Here is a 21,972-nt window from a genome sequence, read left to right as displayed (position 1 = left end):
GACTGCACCCCTCTAAGACCATAAAAAAATGAAATTTCATGAAGTGAAAGCTTCAAAGGGCACAGCTGGGGTTACAGTGGGGCAAAAAAGTATTTAGTCAGCCACCGATTGTGCAAGTTCCCCCACCTAAAATGATGACAGAGGCCAGTAATTTGCACCAGAGGTACACTTCAACTGTGAGAAACAGAATGTGAAAAAAAATCCATGAATCCACATGGTAGGATTTGTAAAGAATTTATTCGTAAATCAGGGTGGAAAATAAGTATTTGGTCACCTCAAACAAGGAAAATCTCTGGCTCTCACAGACCTGTAACGTCTTCTGTAAGAAGCTTTTCTGTCCCCCACACGTTACCTGTATGAATGGCACCTGTTTGAACTCATCATCTGTATAAAAGACACCTGTCCACAGCCTCAAACAGTCAGACTCCAAACTCCGCCATGGCCAAGACCAAAGAGCTTTCGAAGGACACCAGGAAAAGTATTGTAGACGTGCACCAGACTGGGAAGAGTGAATCTACAATAGGCAAGCAGCTTGGTGTGAAAAAATCAACTGTGGGAGCAATCATTAGAAAATGGAAGACATACAAGACCACTGATAATCTCCCTCGATCTGGGGCTCCACGCAAGATCTCATCCCGTGGGGTCAAAATGATCATGAGAACGGTGAGCAAAGATCCCAGAACCACACGGGGGGACCTGGTGAATGACCTGCAGAGAGCTGGGACCAAAGTAACAAAGGTCACCATCAGTAACACACTACAACGGCAGGGAATCAAATCCCGCGGTGCCAGACGTGTTCCGCTGCTGAAGCCAGTGCATGTCCAGGCCCGTCTGAAGTTTGCCAGAGAGCACATGGATGATGCAGCAGAGGATTGGGAGAATGTCATGTGGTCAGATGAAACCAAAGTAGAACTTTTTGGTATAAACTCAACTCGTCGTGTTTGGAGGAAGAAGAATACTGAGTTGCATCCCAAGAACACCATACCTACTGTGAAGCATGGGGGTGGAAACATCATGCTATGGGGCTGTTTTTCTGCCAAGGGGACAGGACGACTGATCCGTGTTAAGGACAGAATGAATGGGGCCATGTATCGTGAGATTTTGAGCCAAAACCTCCTTCCATCAGTGAGAACTTTGAAGATGAAACGAGGCTGGGTCTTCCAACATGACAATGATCCAAAACACACCGCCCGGGCAACAAAGGAGTGGCTCCGTAAGAAGCATTTGAAAGTCCTGGAGTGGCCTAGCCAGTCTCCAGACCTCAACCCCATAGAAAATCTGTGGCGGGAGTTGAAAGTCCGCGTTGCTCGGCGACAGCCCCAAAACATCACTGCTCTCGAGAAGATCTGCATGGAGGAATGGGCCAAAATACCAGCTACTGTGTGTGCAAACCTGGTAAAGACCTATAGTAAACGTTTGACCTCTGTTATTGCCAACAAAGGTTATGTTACAAAGTATTGAGTTGTATTTTTGTTATTGACCAAATACTTATTTTCCACCCTGATTTACGAATAAATTCTTTACAAATCCTACCATGTGGATTCATGGATTTTTTTTTTCATATTCTGTCTCTCACAGTTGAAGTGTACCACTGGTGCAAATTACTGACCTCTGTCATCATTTTAGGTGGGGGAGCTTGCACAATCGGTGGCTGACTAAATACTTTTTTGCCCCACTGTATGTCTGTTTCACCATCTTGTGAGAAGGTTTACTGGGGAAATCAGATAAGGTTTCATTTTATTTGTTGCGTATAAAGAGCACAGTGCATTATGGGAACAACTCTTAATAAAATCGAACATATTTGTGTTCATGTTTTTTCTGCCTTGGGTACTGCAGAACCAAATGAACTAAAATGAATTAGGTAAAACCAAATCTCTGCCACTCTCTCACATGCCACAACTAAATGGGTCTCTAATGTTTTCAAGTTGGGTTTAATGGCTGAGAAATTTCAGTAGATACTGAAGGGCTCGCCACTGCAGTAAAAAAAATAATTCACATTAGTGAATTATGGAATGAAAGGAAATTAGGAAAATATGAACAGTTGTTGAGGTAGGATGTACACGAGACTGGGCTAAATGAGTCTAGATGTTAAAAAACGAGATCGAGTGTCTGGATCTCTGGTAATGGCAGGAAGGTTGTGTCTAATATCTGATAGAATATTAATGCAGCCTTTTATCATAAATTAATGAGTTCATTAAATTCTAAACATTTAATTATTACATCCTCTTGTAATAATGTCACTATGGCTTTGTTTTAAATTGTTTCTTTTCTTTTTTTCGTTTCAATGAGTTCTTTTTATCAAATCAGTTTTTAGCCAAGCAACCTGAACAAGCCGTTTATGCCAGGGAATTTCCACTCGGTAACCCATGCTACTGTTATTCGTGACTACAACTGGAGACATTTTTTCTTTAGATTAGCAGACTGGTTTGACAGGTTTGATTTAGTGCCTCTGACAAGATAGCATATTGTGCACAAGCGCCGTTTCCCCAATTTACTGTGCAGAAATGCTATGCGTGGTACACAATATGTCATCATGTCTTGTTTTTGACAGTGCACAGCAGCCCAGAGATAAGATACTGGTTCGCTGGTGTGGTAATGATACAGAATTAACACAGCTTTTGGGCCCAGTTCTTCTCTTCTGTGGGCATCGTGTCGATCAGTCAGAGGCTTGATTAATAATTACAATTTCGCCTTTCTCTCTCCCCTTGCCAATTATTCTGTCTCACTTGGATTCTTGTTTGCTGTTCACCTTTCCCTGCTGAGAGTAGAACCTGCGTGAGACTTGCATTGAGTTGTGAATCCCATACCAACTCCAATTATTGTCAGAGCTCACAAGCTTCTGCAGCTCTGAGCCGTAAACATGTTTTAGCACTTCACTGCATCACACTTCAAATAGGAACATTTTGTTCCACGAATATAAAGTCAAGTATGTAGCAGTAATCACATAAAAGCAATATGGAAATGGGACTCATTAGCAAATTATGACTGTTTGGAGCTGCATGCAGTGATGCAAACATGAATGAATTACATTTAGAAAGGAAATTTTGGTTTATCCATCATCACTACTACAAAAATAGAATAAATCCATCCATGCATGTTAAAAAAATGCATACGTAGTGTCCCCTGACAGTGTTTTCACAGTCCGCAGTAGAAAATGCAAGAGAGATTTATGAGAGATCAGGGTTTCCATCTTGTGTCCAATGGAAATCACGTGATTTAGATGGAACATATTCAATTCAATTTATATATCACCAAATCACAACAACAGTTGCCTTGAAGTGCTTTATATTGTAAGACCCTACAATATCAGAGGAAAATCCCAACAACCAGACATCTGTCCCTCTGAGCAAGCACTTGGCAACAGTGGGAAGGAAAAACTCCTTTTTAAAAGGAAGAAACCTCCGGCAGAACCCAGCTCAGGGAGGGGCAGCCAGAACAAAGGACACACTAGAGCTGGGCTATATGGCCTAAAATTCATATCGCGATATAATTTGAAGCATATATATCACGATATATTCTTTTCTTCTGTATAACGTATTTTCTACACTATAAGGCACACTTAAAATCCTTTAATTTTCTCAAAAATCGAGAGTGTGCCTTATGTATGAATTCTGGTTGTGCTTACTGACCTTGAACCGATTTGGGCGTGCAGAAATCTGTTAAAAAATGTTTTAGTACAACTTTGGTAAGCCGCACTGCTTGATGGATTGTCAGAGCATTACGGCTGCCGTAGTGAGGAGCTTCGCGGAGTAATCTGGGTCCAAAACTCCGTCCATTTCAGGTCCCAAAGTCAAACGAACACTGAGAGTTAAAAAACGGTCTAAATTCTTTCATCTTTAATTAAATCATCAGCGTTGCTGCTTTGTCGGGTGTGACAATTAAGTTTTAGAAGTTACAGGAAGTTAGCTCGCTAGTTTACACCTAAACATTTCATACCATGTTCTGAACGAGAGATTTTTTGAAAATAATTAAAACGTACAGCTCTGCTACCACTTCCAACATAAATGAAGACAGAAAACTAAACAGCAGTGGCGTTTGCAGGGTTACTGAAGTTGGACTACCTGGTATATAATGTTGTGCTACATGATTGCTAGCGACACAGCTATGTTAGCATAACTTTAGCACAGTGAAGCTGGAGGATGAACGCCAACTTTTTTTCCACTCAATAAAAGTTAACGTGAGGGATTCTGGTGGTCAGGGACAAATGCAATCGCATAGCAGGATGCTATACACGGGCCAAACTTCAGTCAGGAGAACAACTGAGATTATTCATCCACAATACGAGGTTAGTTATTGATATACTGCAACAATATGGGAATAGAACAGCTGCGAGAGAATTCAACATTAATGAATCAATGTTACAGAAGTGGAGGAAGCGCAGTTTTTGGCTTTCCCCTTATTTCAAGAGTGATTAATCTCTTTGCTATGACTGTCACCCGCCATAATTTGCAGATGATAATGGTTGTAACCGCTGCGATGCTTTCGACCAAAACAGGCACAGCTTGATGACATCATCAACATGCGCTATCGCGATAGAGCGATATAGTCAAAATCTCTATCGTTGGCCAAATTTAGATATACGATTTATATCGTTTCTATTATATATCGTTTCTATCGCCCACCCCCAGGACACACTATGGAATATATGTAAACTGATGTGTGGCATATGTATAAAAACTGAATACCATTATAGTAGATCTGCTATATTAGATTTATAGTGGCTCTGCTGTACTACTTTAACATGGATGTTTTTTTTATCCTTGAACTTCCCTTGAGTTCTAGTCTGTATTTATCTTACACTGCCCTTTGGTGCAGTCCCTTAATTCATCCTGTTTGAAAGAAGCTGATTAGCTTTCCTCTATTTAACCCTCAAGCAACCAAGCACTTAAATGTAAATCTATATGAACACATTTACATTTAATTACAGAATCTAATGCTACTTGTTGTAATACTAATAATATTTCATTTTTAAAACCTGAGGTATGTTTGAATCAGTAATGCATTGCAGTATTCTGGTATTTTAAATGACCAGAATACAGTTTTCTCATCCTTTATAAGTGCAAACAAAGATTTTTTTCTGCAGATTTAACCTATTTTGTGCAGAAAAATTCAAAATATTTAGATTACTGAAATATCTAGAAATATGGAATAACTGCCTACAAGCTCGAGTAAGGTTTCACTGGTCAAGTTCACATCTTGCGTGTATTTATGTTTTAAAAATCAATTGCATAAAGTATGACTTGTTTGTGGCTTTGCTCTGGGCTGCGTTGGTGAAGCGTTGCTCTGGTTCCATAGGCAGATTCTGTGTCAGAATGGTTGGACATCTCAGGGATACTACCTTCACTATCCGGTGCCAACTCATCTCCGTCCTTGAGCTGTGTTCACTGTCACTTTGGGTACTTTCAGCACTTTGGGAAAGTATCCAGTAAATTTTGATACTCTGGGTCTGTCTGAATGTATGAGAACAGGACATTTAGAGCTATCTGAAGCCTGTGCTACCGGCTCACTACAATTTCAAACAATACAATGAGCTCCTTATAACTTTTCCAGTATTTAACATTAGATTTCCCTTAAAAAAAAGAGAAGATGGCTGCAGCTGCAAGACTCAAAAGCATAGAAGCCATACAACAGTTTTGCTTGTAATCAAAAAAACGCAAGCCGCCACTGCCATTTACTTGCTAAGGGATTAGGATTAGGGATGGGAATCATGGGGTTTCAAGTTAGTAGTTCAATTCCTTGGAATTGGTAGTCTGCTAGCCTATCGATCCTGCTTATCTGTTCCACTTTCACTTGCGCTACAATCAACTGATTTCAGTTTGTGTGCTGAAGGACGACTATAGAGTTGCAGTCTACAGCGTGAACATGGACATTACTTTTATTTTTACTGGACAAAAAAACAAGAGTGTTATGGTGCAAAGTGCATCGGGGACAATTGCACTATGCGGCTAACACAACTTTGGCTCTTTGCAAGCATCTGCACAGACATCATGCTAACGCTAAGCTAGCCAAGAACCCAAAGCAACGTTAGCTGAGCCAACCCCCGCCCAGCAGGCAGACCCTAAACCTCAACAGGTATCAAACTGATAAGCAGTCAGACTCCAGCCTGTGTTTCTACCTATTCATGTTTCTAAGGTGAATCGCTGTGGCGATCACTTTATAGTCTCTTTGTACTGGTTTTTGTCTTTGCTTTGTGTTCATACCTAAATACGAGGAGAGAGATCATATGTGTAGCCTCATTCAGATAATGATTTGTCTCGGTGTATAGATCTGTAGCCACATGAGACTGTGTTTTGGGTCATTTTATAGAGAAAACTTTATTCTGGGAGTATTGCTTTAAAGAGTTCTGTTCTGTGGCATATTTGTAATACATTACTTTTTTTGAGTAATGACTCTAATGCTGATCACAACAAAAAGGTGAAATACCTCCAACATTCACAAAGATTTGACCACACAGCATGCTGTCAAGTTGCACCAATGTAATGTCTTGGATATGCTTCTTAGCGATGGTGTGTGGTGACATCGAGGCCAACGAAAACCCAGTGAGAACCGATAAGCAATTGAATGAATAAGTGATATCGATAATGGAACTGGAATAGCTAAATTCTTATCACTTCCCATCCCCATGAAGGATGCTACAGCCTTCTTACTTCTGGCTGCTATTAGAAGAAAAATATAGGCTTTTAGGTTGCAAAAAAGTCTTCCTGTTCTGCTTTCAAGTTGTTCCTGTCCGACACATGAATCATGCCGCGACACTGGGGAATACAATGACCTGTACAGTGAGTGGAAAAAAGCTCTATTTTCAGAGTAAAGTTTTTTTTTTTCACTTTTTTTTTTTATAAAAGGTGGTGGTGATGACCAATTTAAATTTGGTTTATTCTCTAAAAATGGCATAACTGGGTTAGCAAGTCCTTGAATAAGGACAACATGATTGATACAGATTCCAGGAGTTAACCTTCAAATTTTAGCAGCACAAAGATTCATCTGTTCTCTCCAGAATTTTAACTTGTAGGGGGTTTGTTTTTGGAGCAAATTTTTTCTGAATTGTAAACATACAAATATAGGCTGTCATTTTTTCACATAACCCAGTAATTTTTATCCCCAGAAAATTTTGCAGCCCTGGTGAGATCGGGCCATCACTGCCGTCTTTGTCAAACCGAGCCTCAGCACAGTGCATGTGACAGCCTAAATCGCTTCCCATTTCATCAGCAAAGGCCTGTCAAATCCCACCATGAAACAGGTACATGTGCTGTGACACAGCATGCATGTGGATACGACGTGACTCCATTGACTTACCGAAAGGGCAGGAGAAAGACACATACGAAAGACAAAAAAAAATCCACCAGATCGAGTGAGAAAGGGGGAGCTCGGGATAGAGAAACACACCAACCTACTTACTAGAGATCAGCATCAAGATCGTAACCTACATTCTGTGTCTTAGTGTGACAAAGTGCAGAAATCTTCTCTTAGTCAGACACAACTGTACAAAGTGCCCTGCTACTGGCCTAATATTTGAATCAAGCACGATGAATACGCAGATGTGAGCGTTCCTCTTCTTCCAGTATGGGACACTAAAGGTAGATGTGGCGGAAAGGGGTACAAGTGACGTCTAAATGTGTGGCCCCAGGGCGAGCAGACATTTCTAGGACACTTGATGTTACGGAGATCGGTAGTTGGATGTATACAGCAGAAGATAAGATTAAGAGGTCATTGAGTGTGCTCTGACTGTGAATTTCTTGTAACAGTTTGGAGAGAAATATCTCTACAAGTATAGTGTTTGTTTTTTCATGATCCCACATCAACCTATTGCCTGATCTGATTTCATGAGACTTTGTTTGGTGATATTGTTCTTCTTGAAATTGTTTGTTTCCCCTTATACACATAAGAATGAGGTCTAGTATGAGAACGCTTTTTTTTTAGGAGACAGCGTTGCACGATAAGATACTTTAATGGCTAATTCAAAAGATATCTTATGCTCCTATAGAGCTGGTTTGCCTTTTTGTTTCAGTGACTCTGCAGCTGCCTCAAAGTAATCAGTTAAACTGCGGTTAGCTGTAGACAAAACAAAACTCTCTTGTGTGAACACATCAAGGGAATACCTCAAAAAGCTTCTCTCCACCTCTGAAATACCTCCAAGATTAGCCGTTTCCTCTTTTTTAACTGACCTAGAAAAATGGTTCAGGCTTTTGCTTCCCCAGTACTGTTTACTGCAATGCCCTACTCAGAGGCTGTCCTGCTCCACGCTCATTCAGCTTGTTAGCCTGAAAACTCATCATCCAGAAAACACGATCCCGCGACCTCAACCTACTCTAGAGATGCCACCGTCGGCTCTGACGAGTGTCTTCAAAGCTCAAATATACAACCATAAAATAACCCACCCTATAGGATTATATATAAGACAGCACTAATTTTCTAAATTTGAAAGAAAAACTACGCCAACTTCACTTGTCCTAGAAGTCACCCGTCGATGTGGAGACAGGCACCAATTTCAGACAACTCCTTATTAAAATGCACAATGGGGATTTTAACCCAGCCTACTATCCACATATTTTCCTTGTACAGCAGTTGCTCTTGTCTTGTGTTATTTCTTCCTCTGCTTAAAGGAACCGAAAAAGCTCAGAGTGCTGATCTATGACCAACATTTTATTCATGCAATGCTACACAATACCTTTGAAGACAGAATTTAGTAGATAGTGTAGGAGGAGATTACTGGAGTATAAAAAAAAAGAGATGTTAATCTCCATAAAGTTGCTATCTGAACTGGACCCTTGCAATGTATGCACAACAATGCAAACACAACACTTTAAGCAGTTCACTGGTACAGACAAGATGTGAGCAAGCGAGAGGAACAAAAAGAGCGTCGGCACTACATATGCAAAAGATGTCCTATAAACACATTTGCAATGCAGATATTCAGACACTTGACTTTCGACGTCAGTTCCATTGTGGGATGCCTTTTGACGGCTTAAGCCTGATCATCTTTTCAGACTAGGCTGTGGAAAATCTTGAAAGGAAGTACTTGGAGCCGTTATGCAGCTTTCATGGAGCAAGAAAACCCAGTGTAGCCTGGGGCCAAGATGAGTCCTTCTTGGGTAATGACCTAAAACTGACAAGACAATGAAGAAATTAAAATAATAATAATAATATGTTGATGCTGTGTTTCCCACGCTGCTACTCCACATACACTGACAGCAAGACAAAGGTGCCAGCGTGTGTGAACCAGCACTGACCTAGCTAACTGCAGCTCTGACCAAAGCATTACCACAAGTGGGCTTCTGTGTCCCGTGGTGTTTTCTGTTGATTCATGCAACTGCCAAGTGGAGCATGTGAAGAGAATAAAAGACTGGGTCTAGAACTGAGCTCTGAGAGACCCCAAAGGTGACATGTCCTGAAAAAGAGAAAGCACTGTCTTCTGTACTAATGCAACAGAGCCCTTCTCTCAAAGCAGGGAAACTGCTGTCTTTCTCATATTAATAATCATACTCAGCAAGTGTCACATGCAAACATTAAATGAGTAATCACTTTTTTTAGGCTAGTTGTAGGAGGGACATTGATATGTCATTAACTTTTAGTTGACATGGCACAGTTGTTAGCATACGGGTACTTATTCACATATAAAAATTTCCTCTTATTTTGTTTTATTTGTGTCCATATAGTGAACATTGATCCCAGGAAACTCTTCTAGCACTTTATTTGGTGTCTGCCAACACATGAGCCAAGTGTCTCCTTTATTGCTTAATGCTATGTTCACGAGCTAGTTACTGCCTGCCACTGGATTTGGAGCAGGCTGCGTACAGCGGGACAGATGTGTTCTGTGGCAGCTGGAATGTGGCATGTGTGAAAAGGTGGCTGTGAGTGCAGGTGTATCAAAAGGCCTGCGATATGTTGAGAAAAAAAATGCAAAGAACGAGTCCCATATGGAAATGCAGTATTTTACATGTGAATTTGATGATTATTGAAAAGTTATGGGCCTAGAGTTTTTGTTTGAAAGATACAGAGTTGTCAGCAGATCTGCACTTTATGAATGTTCACTTTTGCTCTGTGGTTAATAAACAAGAGTTTGCAGATGAGTCTTCCATGCAAACTAAAGACAACTGTGGCAAACTGCTAGCAACCAAGGAAACGGCAAGGAGGTTTTTGGTGCAAAACCCTCTGTCACTCGGCAACCTTCAGCAACAACTCATCAATTGGCCAGGGAATGCACATTTTTCCCTAGCGATCGGTTGTTGACAGGGGGCACCTGAATGGTCTCAGTGAAACTGAGGGTATTAGCGATCGATATCACAATGTCTGCCTGCAATCTCCAGCAACTGGCAGGGGAATATTCCTGTAACAGTTGGTGGTTGCCAGGCTGTCGCCTCTGATCTCTAAGCCTGTGTGACTGGAGCCATGGATAACCAAGTCAGTATGTTAACAAAGAGCCTCAAGCTTTTCCAAGACGTTTAGAGAAGATTTATCAAGATTTTGATGTGAGAGTGTTCCTTCTTTGCAACAGTTTGTCAGCATGTTCATGTACTGAAATGATGCCAGCACTGTTTGCAAAATACAAAAGACACAGCTGTTGTATCAGCCTTACATGACAGTCACATAGCTCATAGAGCACATACTTATGGATATGCTTATTTAGATCGACATAGAAATAGCTCATGAAATGAACTGTGCTTGATCAGAAGCTACACTATCATTTCATCTGTCAAATAAGCAGTGTGTTCACACTGTAGCTCACATTATGTTGAAATAAATGTTGAAAGACCGCTGTTTGAACATCCAATCAATATGCTGAATATTTATATATTGCGGGGCAGCACGGTGGTTAGCACTGTTGCGGTACAGCAACAGCAAGAAGGACCTGAATTCAATTCCACCATCAGGCCGGGGTCTTTCTGTGTGGAGTTTGCATGTTCTCCCCGTGTTTGTGTGGATTCCCTCTGGGTACTCCGGCTTCCTCCCACCATCCAAAGACATGCAGCTTGTGGGGATAGGTTAATTGATTAATCCAAAATTGCCCATAGGTGTGAATGTGAGTGCGAATGGTTGTCTGTCTCTATGTGTTCGCCCTGCAACAGACTGGCGACCTGTCCAGGGTGTACCCCACGTCTCGCCCTATGACAGCTGGGATAGGCTCCAGCGCCCCCCGCGACCCTGAAAAGGATAAGCGAATGGGTGAATGGATTTATATATTGCCCTTGTTATGTATCCATGTATATTGTCATTTTGTTGCTTAAAAGAGAACAAATCAAGCAAACAAACAAAAAATTACAGCAAAAAGAACAACTGGACCGACCCCTGGATGTGGAAAGGTGTTTTTTCATCATTAGACCACAACCTTTTTTTGACTAGTGACACATCACTATGCCGGCACTATACAGTATATAAATGGGTAAGTGCATTATACACAAATAATTTGTAGTCTTTTCAGGTATCAAATTTGGGATTAGAAGTCATTTAACTACCATGATTACTACAGTGGCAACCCTATTTTAAACACTAATATAATGAAATTATTTATTACAGTTACAATAATTTCTAATTATTAAAAGTCAGGATTATCGCTCAGTCACAGTAGAATAAGAACAGGATGGCAATTTTCTCGTGACTACCAAAAGCCAGTGCCTGCCCAGTTATTGCATTACATTTTCGCATTTGACAATCAAAAGTAAGTAGCTGAAACAACCACAGTTGACTGCAGAGTTACTGAACAGGTAGCAACTGGTCTCCAAACAGTTGAGTCCCGACTCTGGAAACATTTGCAAATAACTGTTGTCTAATTTATAAATGTGGACAGATTTCCAACACATCTGAATCAATCTCAGACCCCATTCAACTGATAGAGAGATAGATTTATTGTTGATTATCGCCATCCTGAGACACCAAAGTTGCTTGAAAGAAAGCGAATGACTGCAAGTGGTTGCAGGCCTGGTCTTTGAATCTAAAGTATTGAGATTGCAAGCTGACTGCACATGATCGCAATAACTTTGGATTGATTTGGGCCATTAGAAAGGTGTGTGTTGAAGCCACCAACCACGTAGACTAATATCAATTCTGACTTGCATGGTGGTACCTCTTTTGTCGTCGGTTGGCTGGTCTCCTCCTCTATTTGTTCTTTTTTCTTTTCACTAATTAATTAATTTTCTGATTCTTCCAACAAATCTCTTCTTTTGTGTACTAATACTGACATTTAATTACTTCATCTCATTTAATTATATTTCATTTACAGTGGGGCAAAAAAGTATTTAGTCAGCCACCGATTGTGCAAGTTCCCCCACCTAAAATGATGACAGAGGTCAGTAATTTGCACCAGTGGTACACTTCAACTGTGAGAGACAGAATGTGAAAAAAAAATCCATGAATCCACATGGTAGGATTTGTAAAGAATTTATTCGTAAATTAGGGTGGAAAATAAGTATTTGGTCAATAACAAAAATACAACTCAATACTTTGTAACATAACCTTTGTTGGCAATAACAGAGGTCAAACGTTTACTATAGGTCTTCACCAGGTTTGCACACACAGTAGCTGGTATTTTGGCCCATTCCTCCATGCAGATCTTCTCGAGAGCAGTGATGTTTTGGGGCCGTCGCCGAGCAACACGGACTTTCAACTCCCGCCACGGATTTTCTATGGGGTCGAGGTCTGGAGACTGGCTAGGCCACTCCAGGACTTTCAAATGCTTCTTACGGAGCCACTCCTTTGTTGCCCGGGCGGTGTGTTTTGGATCATTGTCATGTTGGAAGACCCAGCCTCGTTTCATCTTCAAAGTTCTCACTGATGGAAGGAGGTTTTGGCTCAAAATCTCACGATACATGGCCCCATTCATTCTGTCCTTAACACGGATCAGTCGTCCTGTCCCCTTGGCAGAAAAACAGCCCCATAGCATGATGTTTCCACCCCCATGCTTCACAGTAGGTATGGTGTTCTTGGGATGCAACTCAGTATTCTTCTTCCTCCAAACACGACGAGTTGAGTTTATACCAAAAAGTTCTACTTTGGTTTCATCTGACCACATGACATTCTCCCAATCCTCTGCTGTATCATCCATGTGCTCTCTGGCAAACTTCAGACGGGCCTGGACATGCACTGGCTTCAGCAGCGGAACACGTCTGGCACTGCGGGATTTGATTCCCTGCCGTTGTAGTGTGTTACTGATGGTGACCTTTGTTACTTTGGTCCCAGCTCTCTGCAGGTCATTCGCCAGGTCCCCCCGTGTGGTTCTGGGATCTTTACTCACCGTTCTTATGATCATTTTGACCCCACGGGATGAGATCTTGTGTGGAGCCCCAGATCGTGGGAGATTATCAGTGGTCTTGTATGTCTTCCATTTTCTGATGATTGCTCCCACAGTTGATTTTTTTCACACCAAGCTGCTTGCCTATTGTAGATTCACTCTTCCCAGTCTGGTGCACGTCTACAATACTTTTCCTGGTGTCCTTCGAAAGCTCTTTGGTCTTGGCCATGGCGGAGTTTGGAGTCTGACTGTTTAAGGCTGTGGACAGGTGTCTTTTATACAGATGATGAGTTCAAACAGGTGCCATTCATACAGGTAACGAGTGGGGGACAGAAAAGCGTCTTACAGAAGACGTTACAGGTCTGTGAGGGCCAGAGATTTTCCATGTTTGAGGTGACCAAATACTTATTTTCCACCCTGATTTACGAATAAATTCTTTACAAATCCTACCATGTGAATTCATGGATTTTTTTTTCACATTCTGTCTCTCACAGTTGAAGTGTACCTCTGGTGCAAATTACTGACCTCTGTCATCATTTTAAGTGGGGGAACTTGCACAATCGGTGGCTGACTAAATACTTTTTTGCCCCACTGTACTTATCTAATTATATACAGATATACACCCACTCATTTTATTTGTGTCTTTGTTACCCGGCACACTTAACCATGACAGCATGAATATTTATGTGTCTCTGTACTCTACAGTTGAGTTAGTTAACATAAAGAACATCTGTCATATACCATTAAGGAAGTAAAGCCGTTCACCTTTAACATCCTCTGTAACCGTCTTCACACAAGTTTATGACATCCTCAGGAGATCCTCATCGACTCGCGTTCGAGTCTGACAGTGTGAACACAAGCTGCTGTAGAGGAGCTACGCTTAGAGCCCCAGAACAGAGTGAAGCAGAGCTCCAGTGAGACCGAAACACTCAAAGTTTGGCAAAAACGCACTAATCTTGCTATGTCATGCAGGCTGTCAAGCCAGCTCTGTGCTCAGCCTCGGAAACAAACCCAGAGCTCAAGGCGGTCAATTAGAGCTGCATGATCAAATATGTCAAATGCTGTACAGGGTCTCATGACAACGCATAAAAATTCTCAGGCAATTGCTGCTTAAAGAGGGTCATCTGAGGCTTTTAAAGGCTGTGTTTTACAGGGAGACCACTTTGACAAGGAAAAGCACCATCCGAAAGTTGTCTGCTAGTATATAACATAAATATATGTACACAAAACCATTACTACTACTACTAATAATAATAATAAAAAATGCATGAATAGCTAAGACCAACAAATCCAACATCCTCTACAAGGACCTTGAAGCAAAGATGCTTACACAATCCAAATGCCACACTAAGCACCTCTGCCAAACAGTAACAGGTAAAGGGATGAAAGCCTTCTTAGGTTTGATGATTCTGATCAGAGTGAGGAGGAAGCTGAGGAAACTGATACTCACCATGTCTGTGTCTGAAACGGGTCCAAAACTCGTGACATAGATGTTTGTCCTCACTTCTGTTACGCTCTCTGAGGAAAAGAGACAACGAGGACCAGAACACATTACGGTCATTACTCAGTCTGTACACAAAAAAAGCATTGCTGGAGCTCTGTCTTTGTTAAGCTGATTGTTTGTGTGCATGACAGTGAAGTTTGCTGGTTGGATTTTAACTAAGCTACCTTAGAAAAAGCCTAGAGTATTAAACGGTTAGAGAAACACCTCAATTTGAAGGAAAAAAAATAAAACAAATGCAGAAGACTTATGCATGCTCAGGGAGGAATTTGTGTCCTCCTGGACGGCTTAATACCTGGATTCAAACTGTCTTTATGGATCATTTCATCAAATCCGTGTTCTTGTAGCACAGGCTGCTGGTTTAAGAACATAATGCTACACCAATAATATAAGACATTTTCTAAAATACACACAGCACTGGCTATAACAGTCCTAAGGATTTGGCCCAGGAGTTGTTGTTTGTTTTTTTTCCTTCTTCCTTGACCTCAATTCGGAGGCAAAATGTTGCTGCGAGCAGCTTCACAGATGCTTCTGAAAGTTATCCATTCAGTAAAACTACCATTTGTTTGGCTCAAGCTCGTTTTTGACCACTGAGGCATAAAATTTGCTTTGGGCCACGCCCAAGTCTGTATCTTCAGAGATGAGATTCCCTTTTGACCCAAAATGATTTTAGTCAGCCTTAAAGGACTACTGGCTCAGGAATAATATGCAGCAGCTTAACATTAAGCATTTTTTAACTCAGATAATGTACACATGTTTTGCAGTTACACACACATACAAACACTGAGTCTGATTCTGTCATAACTCTATAAGACTTTCTACTGTGTCTATTCTTAAGGAAGATGTATTTCTTCAGTTTTAATGACATGCATCCTTGCATGTTATGTAACAATAAAAGCCCCATAATTGCTTTTCTGTCATAATGATTTATAGATGATTCCTGAATTTGCAACACCGATCACACTGATCATTATACGGCATGCTAGTGCAGACCTTTAATTGTGATATGAAATATGCGATGTGGAAGGATTGTTTCCAAACACGTCACTAATGATTTTAACATCGCATTAAGTAGGGCATGAGATGAAAGTCATGACAGATCAAAATTTGCCCTCTTCAGTGTGGGCTGAATCAGCTCCTCTGGGGTAACCGTGTAAAGCAGGCTCTTGGGCCGCTGGCGAGACAAATAGCTGCTCCCGGTGGTGCAACGACTAGAGAGTGATGAGGCTTTTCTCCAAAAGTGAATGGATCCTCGCTCTAACTGTGTCCCAGATCTAAATGGCCACCCACAGGTGAGGTCTTTAATCCTTTAGCAAAGACCCCCCCCCCCCTTTCCATCCCAAGGGAGGAGATCCACTTCCACATTAATCATTTCTGTGACTCAAATAGCTCTCACAAATACACGATTATCACAACACCAAGTCAGCAGTTTGCATGGAAGACATAGGCAGGGGAACAGAATGATTTGCCCTGTTTCTGTTTACAACAAAGCACTGGAGCATAGGGCAGAGCTAATAGATGCTGCTGAAAATAAAATGAAATGGCATTTTTCCAGTTTCTGCCCAGTCTGCTTGTCTGAGATGGTCCCACATGACTGTTTTTTCAGAAGGCATGGGGTGGCCAGCAGGAGGAAGATTGGTGCTTTTCTTCTTGTGCAGGCAGCAGCTTTAGACATTAAAGCGTCCCTGCTATACAAAAGCGTGGCGCCTGGTCTGTGTGAAGGGCAGATGCTCCTAATCTAATCTGCAGATTTAAACCTGTGTCAAATAGTTTTACAATATTTTACATTTAAAATACATTTTAAAATATATCATAAAATGTTAAATTTATAATTTATATATTTTATATATTCCTGTCATATTTTTGATGAATAAAGAAATAAGAGGATAATAAATGTCACCACCTTCCTGTCTATTAAATATCAAAGAGGATTTCAAATATGAAAAATTCAAACAGGTCCCCATTCTGTGCCTTCATAAAAAGTAATAAAGCTATGATACACCAGTGCATAAAGCAACTTTAGAAATATGTACAGCTATGGCACCCTACTTACATACAAATAACTGACATATTTTAACCAATCAGAATCATTTCAGCTTCAGTCCTACTATTTGCTTTGCTTAGTGACAATTTTCCTAAAGAACTGTGAGTAAAGAGGTGTTGATAGAATTGTGCTTTAACCTATAGGCAGTCACTTCTGTACAGAGAGACACCTGATCATCTGTTTTGCCTTTGGAGATGGGAATATAACACGAACAACCTATGTTTGGTTCCTTTTCCTGGTTACTGCCACAGAGCCCGAGTCATCCAGCAATGGTAGGCCTGTTGCCCAGTAGGTATGCTCATGGCATGTGAATCAAGCAGTAGAGCAGAATTGGACATTCCAGCTGACTGGCTGAGAAATGGTAAAGCACGTTTGAGCATGTGGGCTTGCTGTTGTCCTTTAGGGCACGGATATTTGGATGAAATGGCATCAATTAGTGGGATTTCCACTGACGTGTGTGCTTATTTGCCATTTGGGCATGATTGAACAAAGATGTTCACCCAAGGGAACGCACTTTTCCACAAGAGTGATGTAAAAAAAAAAAATGCTCCGTATTGTCCACTAGCAGTGCATAGTGTCAGTTTGGTTTCATGAAGCCAAAAACCTTCAGTTGAGAAGAAAATTGAAGTTTCAGCTACACTAGTCTAATATCTGATATTTACACCACAAAGAAAATGTCAGTAGTTTGTTTGAATATATACATTTAGAAAAGAGCAACATGAAAATTGCATAAGGATATATAAAATAACCTGCACCCTGTGCATGTTGGGCCAATGGCACCTGTAAGTATGTGTGCTGATGAACAGGAGTGTGCTACAGGCTTAGAAGTTTATAACCTTCATAAATATGTGTCAGGCACTGCTGCAGCAACTGCTTACTGTGTTGATAAGGGGCCAAATTAGCCTTCCGACCTCACCTAACTCACTTCCTCAAGCACCAGTTTGAGATGTAGAACATGACACATATCAGTTATGTAACAGTTTTTTTTTAAAGAAAAAAATATATCAATTCTATTTATAAATAAATGTGTCTCCTATACATCTGGACTGAACCACAGTGTTCAGTTGGATCAATAAGTGCCTCAGTGAAGCATAGAAATGCTGCTCCTTAGACCTGCTCTTTTGACTAAACATAGTCAAAAGACATACAGTGGGGCAAAAAAGTATTTAGTCAGCCACCGATTGTGCAAGTTCCCCCACCTAAAATGATGACAGAGGTCAGTAATTTGCACCAGAGGTACACTTCAACTGTGAGAGACAGAATGTGAAAAAAAAATCCATGAATTCACATGGTAGGATTTGTAAAGAATTTATTCGTAAATCAGGGTGGAAAATAAGTATTTGGTCACCTCAAACAAGGAAAATCTCTGGCTCTCACAGACCTGTAACGTCTTCTGTAAGAAGCTTTTCTGTCCCCCACTCGTTACCTGTATGAATGGCACCTGTTTGAACTCATCATCTGTATAAAAGACACCTGTCCACAGCCTCAAACAGTCAGACTCCAAACTCCGCCATGGCCAAGACCAAAGAGCTTTCGAAGGACACCAGGAAAAGTATTGTAGACCTGCACCAGACTGGGAAGAGTGAATCTACAATAGGCAAGCAGCTTGGTGTGAAAAAAATCAACTGTGGGAGCAATCATTAGAAAATGGAAGACATACAAGACCACTGATAATCTCCCTCGATCTGGGGCTCCACGCAAGATCTCATCCCGTGGGGTCAAAATGATCATGAGAACGGTGAACAAAGATCCCAGAACCACACGGGGGGACCTGGTGAATGACCTGCAGAGAGCTGGGACCAAAGTAACAAAGGTCACCATCAGTAACACACTACAACGGCAGGGAATCAAATCCCGCAGTGCCAGACGTGTTCCGCTGCTGAAGCCAGTGCATGTCCAGGCCTGTCTGAAGTTTGCCAGAGAGCACATGGATGATACAGCAGAGGATTGGGAGAATGTCATGTGGTCAGATGAAACCAAAGTAGAACTTTTTGGTATAAACTCAACTCGTCGTGTTTGGAGGAAGAAGAATACTGAGTTGCATCCCAAAAACACCATACCTACTGTGAAGCATGGGGGTGGAAACATCATGCTATGGGGCTGTTTTTCTGCCAAGGGGACAGGACGACTGATCCGTGTTAAGGACAGAATGAATGGGGCCATGTATCGTGAGATTTTGAGCCAAAACCTCCTTCCATCAGTGAGAACTTTGAAGATGAAACGAGGCTGGGTCTTCCAACATGACAATGATCCAAAACACACCGCCCGGGCAACAAAGGAGTGGCTCCGTAAGAAGCATTTGAAAGTCCTGGAGTGGCCTAGCCAGTCTCCAGACCTCAACCCCATAGAAAATCTGTGGCGGGAGTTGAAAGTCCGCGTTGCTCGGCGACAGCCCCAAAACATCACTGCTCTCGAGAAGATCTGCATGGAGGAATGGGCCAAAATACCAGCTACTGTGTGTGCAAACCTGGTAAAGACCTATAGTAAACGTTTGACCTCTGTTATTGCCAACAAAAGTTATGTTACAAAGTATTGAGTTGTATTTTTGTTATTGACCAAATACTTATTTTCCACCCTGATTTACGAATAAATTCTTTACAAATCCTACCATGTGAATTCATGGATTTTTTTTTCACATTCTGTCTCTCACAGTTGAAGTGTACCTCTGGTGCAAATTACTGACCTCTGTCATCATTTTAGGTGGGGGAACTTGCACAATCGGTGGCTGACTAAATACTTTTTTGCCCCACTGTAATTAAGATTATTTTTCGCCAACCCTAATAATGGCTAAAGAGCCATAAATATCTGACACCTTGTAACCCATGCATTTAAGTCACAAGTTAAATAGATGGATTCATGCTTCACACACCCCTTGATTACAAAAACGCCAATAATTCAACTTCAACATTTTCTTTAACAGGACTCATATTCTATTACACAACTATGTTAATAAATTTTGCACTATAGCACTTTTTTCCCACTCCCTTAGGAAGATGTAAGTAATTCTATTCTGAAATGAAACAACTCCTGATATTTAAATTAAATGCGACTGTTACGCATAATTCTACTGTACGCAATGATTCACGCATCAGGACGACAGCTTGAGGTTTACATCAAAGTTCTGTCTTTGCACAGCAAACATCACTCTGCAAAACACGATGATAATTTGCTACTTAAATCCAGAACTTACCCAGCACACCCACTCTATATTAACTAATATTAATGGGAAAAAGCCACAACAGTGAAAGAAAAGTATGAAAATAAGTAAAATGACTTAATCTCACTTAATCTGCAAAAGAAGTTCAACTTAATCAAAAATAATCCATTTCATTAACGCAACAGGAAGGAAATGACATAGGACCTAGTAGATTAATTAATGTATTTAATGATTTTCAGCATTTGGGATTACAGTGTGATTAACATTTTTGTGTATCCATCATCAGTACAGCTGTTTAGGAACTAAGCACTGCTTACCTCCCAACCCGGGACGGAGCCTGTTGTCATATCCATCCAACAGCCTGTCTAAGATTCGGGTGAAAATGGTGATGTTGTCTTTACTGTCATCAGGCAACGGCTCTCTGTGTCCAACTACTGCCCTGCAGGGAAAAACAAGGAAAAGAAAGTGGAGTTCAAGAATAACAAAAGCTGTCAGATTTAGCAAAACCACTGATATGCTGACACTGCGTACAACAGTGTGAAAGCCTGCTGTTTGTTAGTATCTCCCACTGTCTCGACTGGGTGGACTCTCCATTTTTAGAAAAAGAATACATTTATAGTAATGAGTTGTTTCCCAAAAAGAAAACACTCAGCAGCATTTTGTTAGAGAATTCATCATATGCTATCAACCATTAGTTATTAATTTACACGACCCACAATCCCCAACATAACAATACTGTAGTGAAATGAAAAGGCCATTATATGTGGAACAGTGATGAGTTAATGAGTACCATCTTTAATTAAGTTAAAATCCCCCTGGGAGCTGACCTATAATATAAAAGTAATCCTCGTCAACCACCCCTCCATGCCCACATGCACTCTTCCACATGCAGCCCTTCACACTTCTGTAAGGAAGGAAACGAATCGTGTATATTCCGTGAAAGATCCTCAAAGGAAATCCCAGAAAACTGGGAAACTGTGTTTTCTCTTGACTTTCTGTAGCTTAATGCCTGCTAAAATAACAAGTCAATATAAAGAGTCCACTGGAGCTACAGCATTATCCATTAAAACACTTACTGGGTGAAGGTCACCTCTTTAAATGTATGCAATTGTAATTATTATCAGCTCGGGGAGTTAGGGATCTTAAAAATGGCCTTCCTACACAAAACGCATCATAATTTTGAGGCATCTGGGCAAGGTACTTCAGTTTAGCTAAGTGGCCATTATGAGGGCATGTGTGGGCAATAAAAAATATCAATTAAGCATCAGGGTTCCTTCGTGTTCTAGCGATTATTCCCTCCATAATGTAGTGGCACTCATGTTGTACAATACACCAAGCATAAATGCTTTTAAAGCTTTACAAAATATGATAAAGTGCTGTTTTTATATTAGGCAGGTTGAAATGTGTAAACTCTGCCAGTTATACTTTATTCGGTGTTAAATTAAACATTAAAACCCTCTGGTTTATATAAAGGATACTGTGCTATCAATATTACAGGGAACTTTGTATTTATATTGATTATAAAGGTAATGTAATGCGGCACAGTTAGCACTTCTTTTACAATGTGTTTTTTTATTGCTTTTAACTTTCTTTTATGTTCTGCATTAGTAGAGAAACCTTGACTGTTTACTAATCGATTTCCTAACATGTACTGGGGGCTGCGTTAAATTGTTGGCGCCTCACAGGGAAAGCATTTGGGTTGGGTGACTTTTACTGTGAAAAGCTAATGAAGCAAGATGGTTATTGCATAAAATGCATGTATGAAATAACATTTTATTTTCTTTTTTGACAGTGGATCAGTTTTAATTATGGACGACAGTAATAGAAGTTTAATGGGGTGAGCTCTTAGATGAAGAGCCGGAGGCGAAAGACGGCACACCTCCACTGTCTGCAAATTACACTTCCAATTATTTGTGATTGACTCTTTGAAACATTGTTTGTTGGACTTCACAGTAAACAGAAACAAGTTGCTCTTGTGTGTTTTAAGTATTTAACTCATCTGAAAGCTGCTCATTTTGAAATAAGAACACTGGGGGCCTTCTACCAGT

At 40.8% G+C, this 21,972-nt stretch overlaps 1 protein-coding gene across 2 annotated transcripts in view; it reads right to left on the bottom strand.

Annotated features, from left to right (window-relative positions):
* The window catches only part of gabra3 (gamma-aminobutyric acid type A receptor subunit alpha3), a 119,874-nt gene that overhangs the window by 31,570 nt on the left and 66,332 nt on the right, over positions 1 to 21,972 (bottom strand). For both annotated transcript variants that reach the window (XM_076889017.1, XM_076889018.1), the window contains exons 3-4: positions 20,242 to 20,363; positions 14,673 to 14,740 (exon numbers count right to left, since the gene is read on the bottom strand). In XM_076889017.1, coding sequence (XP_076745132.1) covers positions 14,673 to 14,740; positions 20,242 to 20,363 — 190 coding nt within the window. The remainder of the gene's footprint in view (positions 1 to 14,672; positions 14,741 to 20,241; positions 20,364 to 21,972) is intronic.

This window comes from Maylandia zebra, linkage group LG10 (genome assembly GCF_041146795.1).
Source record: "Maylandia zebra isolate NMK-2024a linkage group LG10, Mzebra_GT3a, whole genome shotgun sequence".
NCBI classification, from domain to species: domain Eukaryota; kingdom Metazoa; phylum Chordata; class Actinopteri; order Cichliformes; family Cichlidae; genus Maylandia; species Maylandia zebra.
The sequence above is the reverse complement of the archived record's forward strand: the minus strand, read 5'-3'. Positions and strand labels throughout refer to the sequence as shown.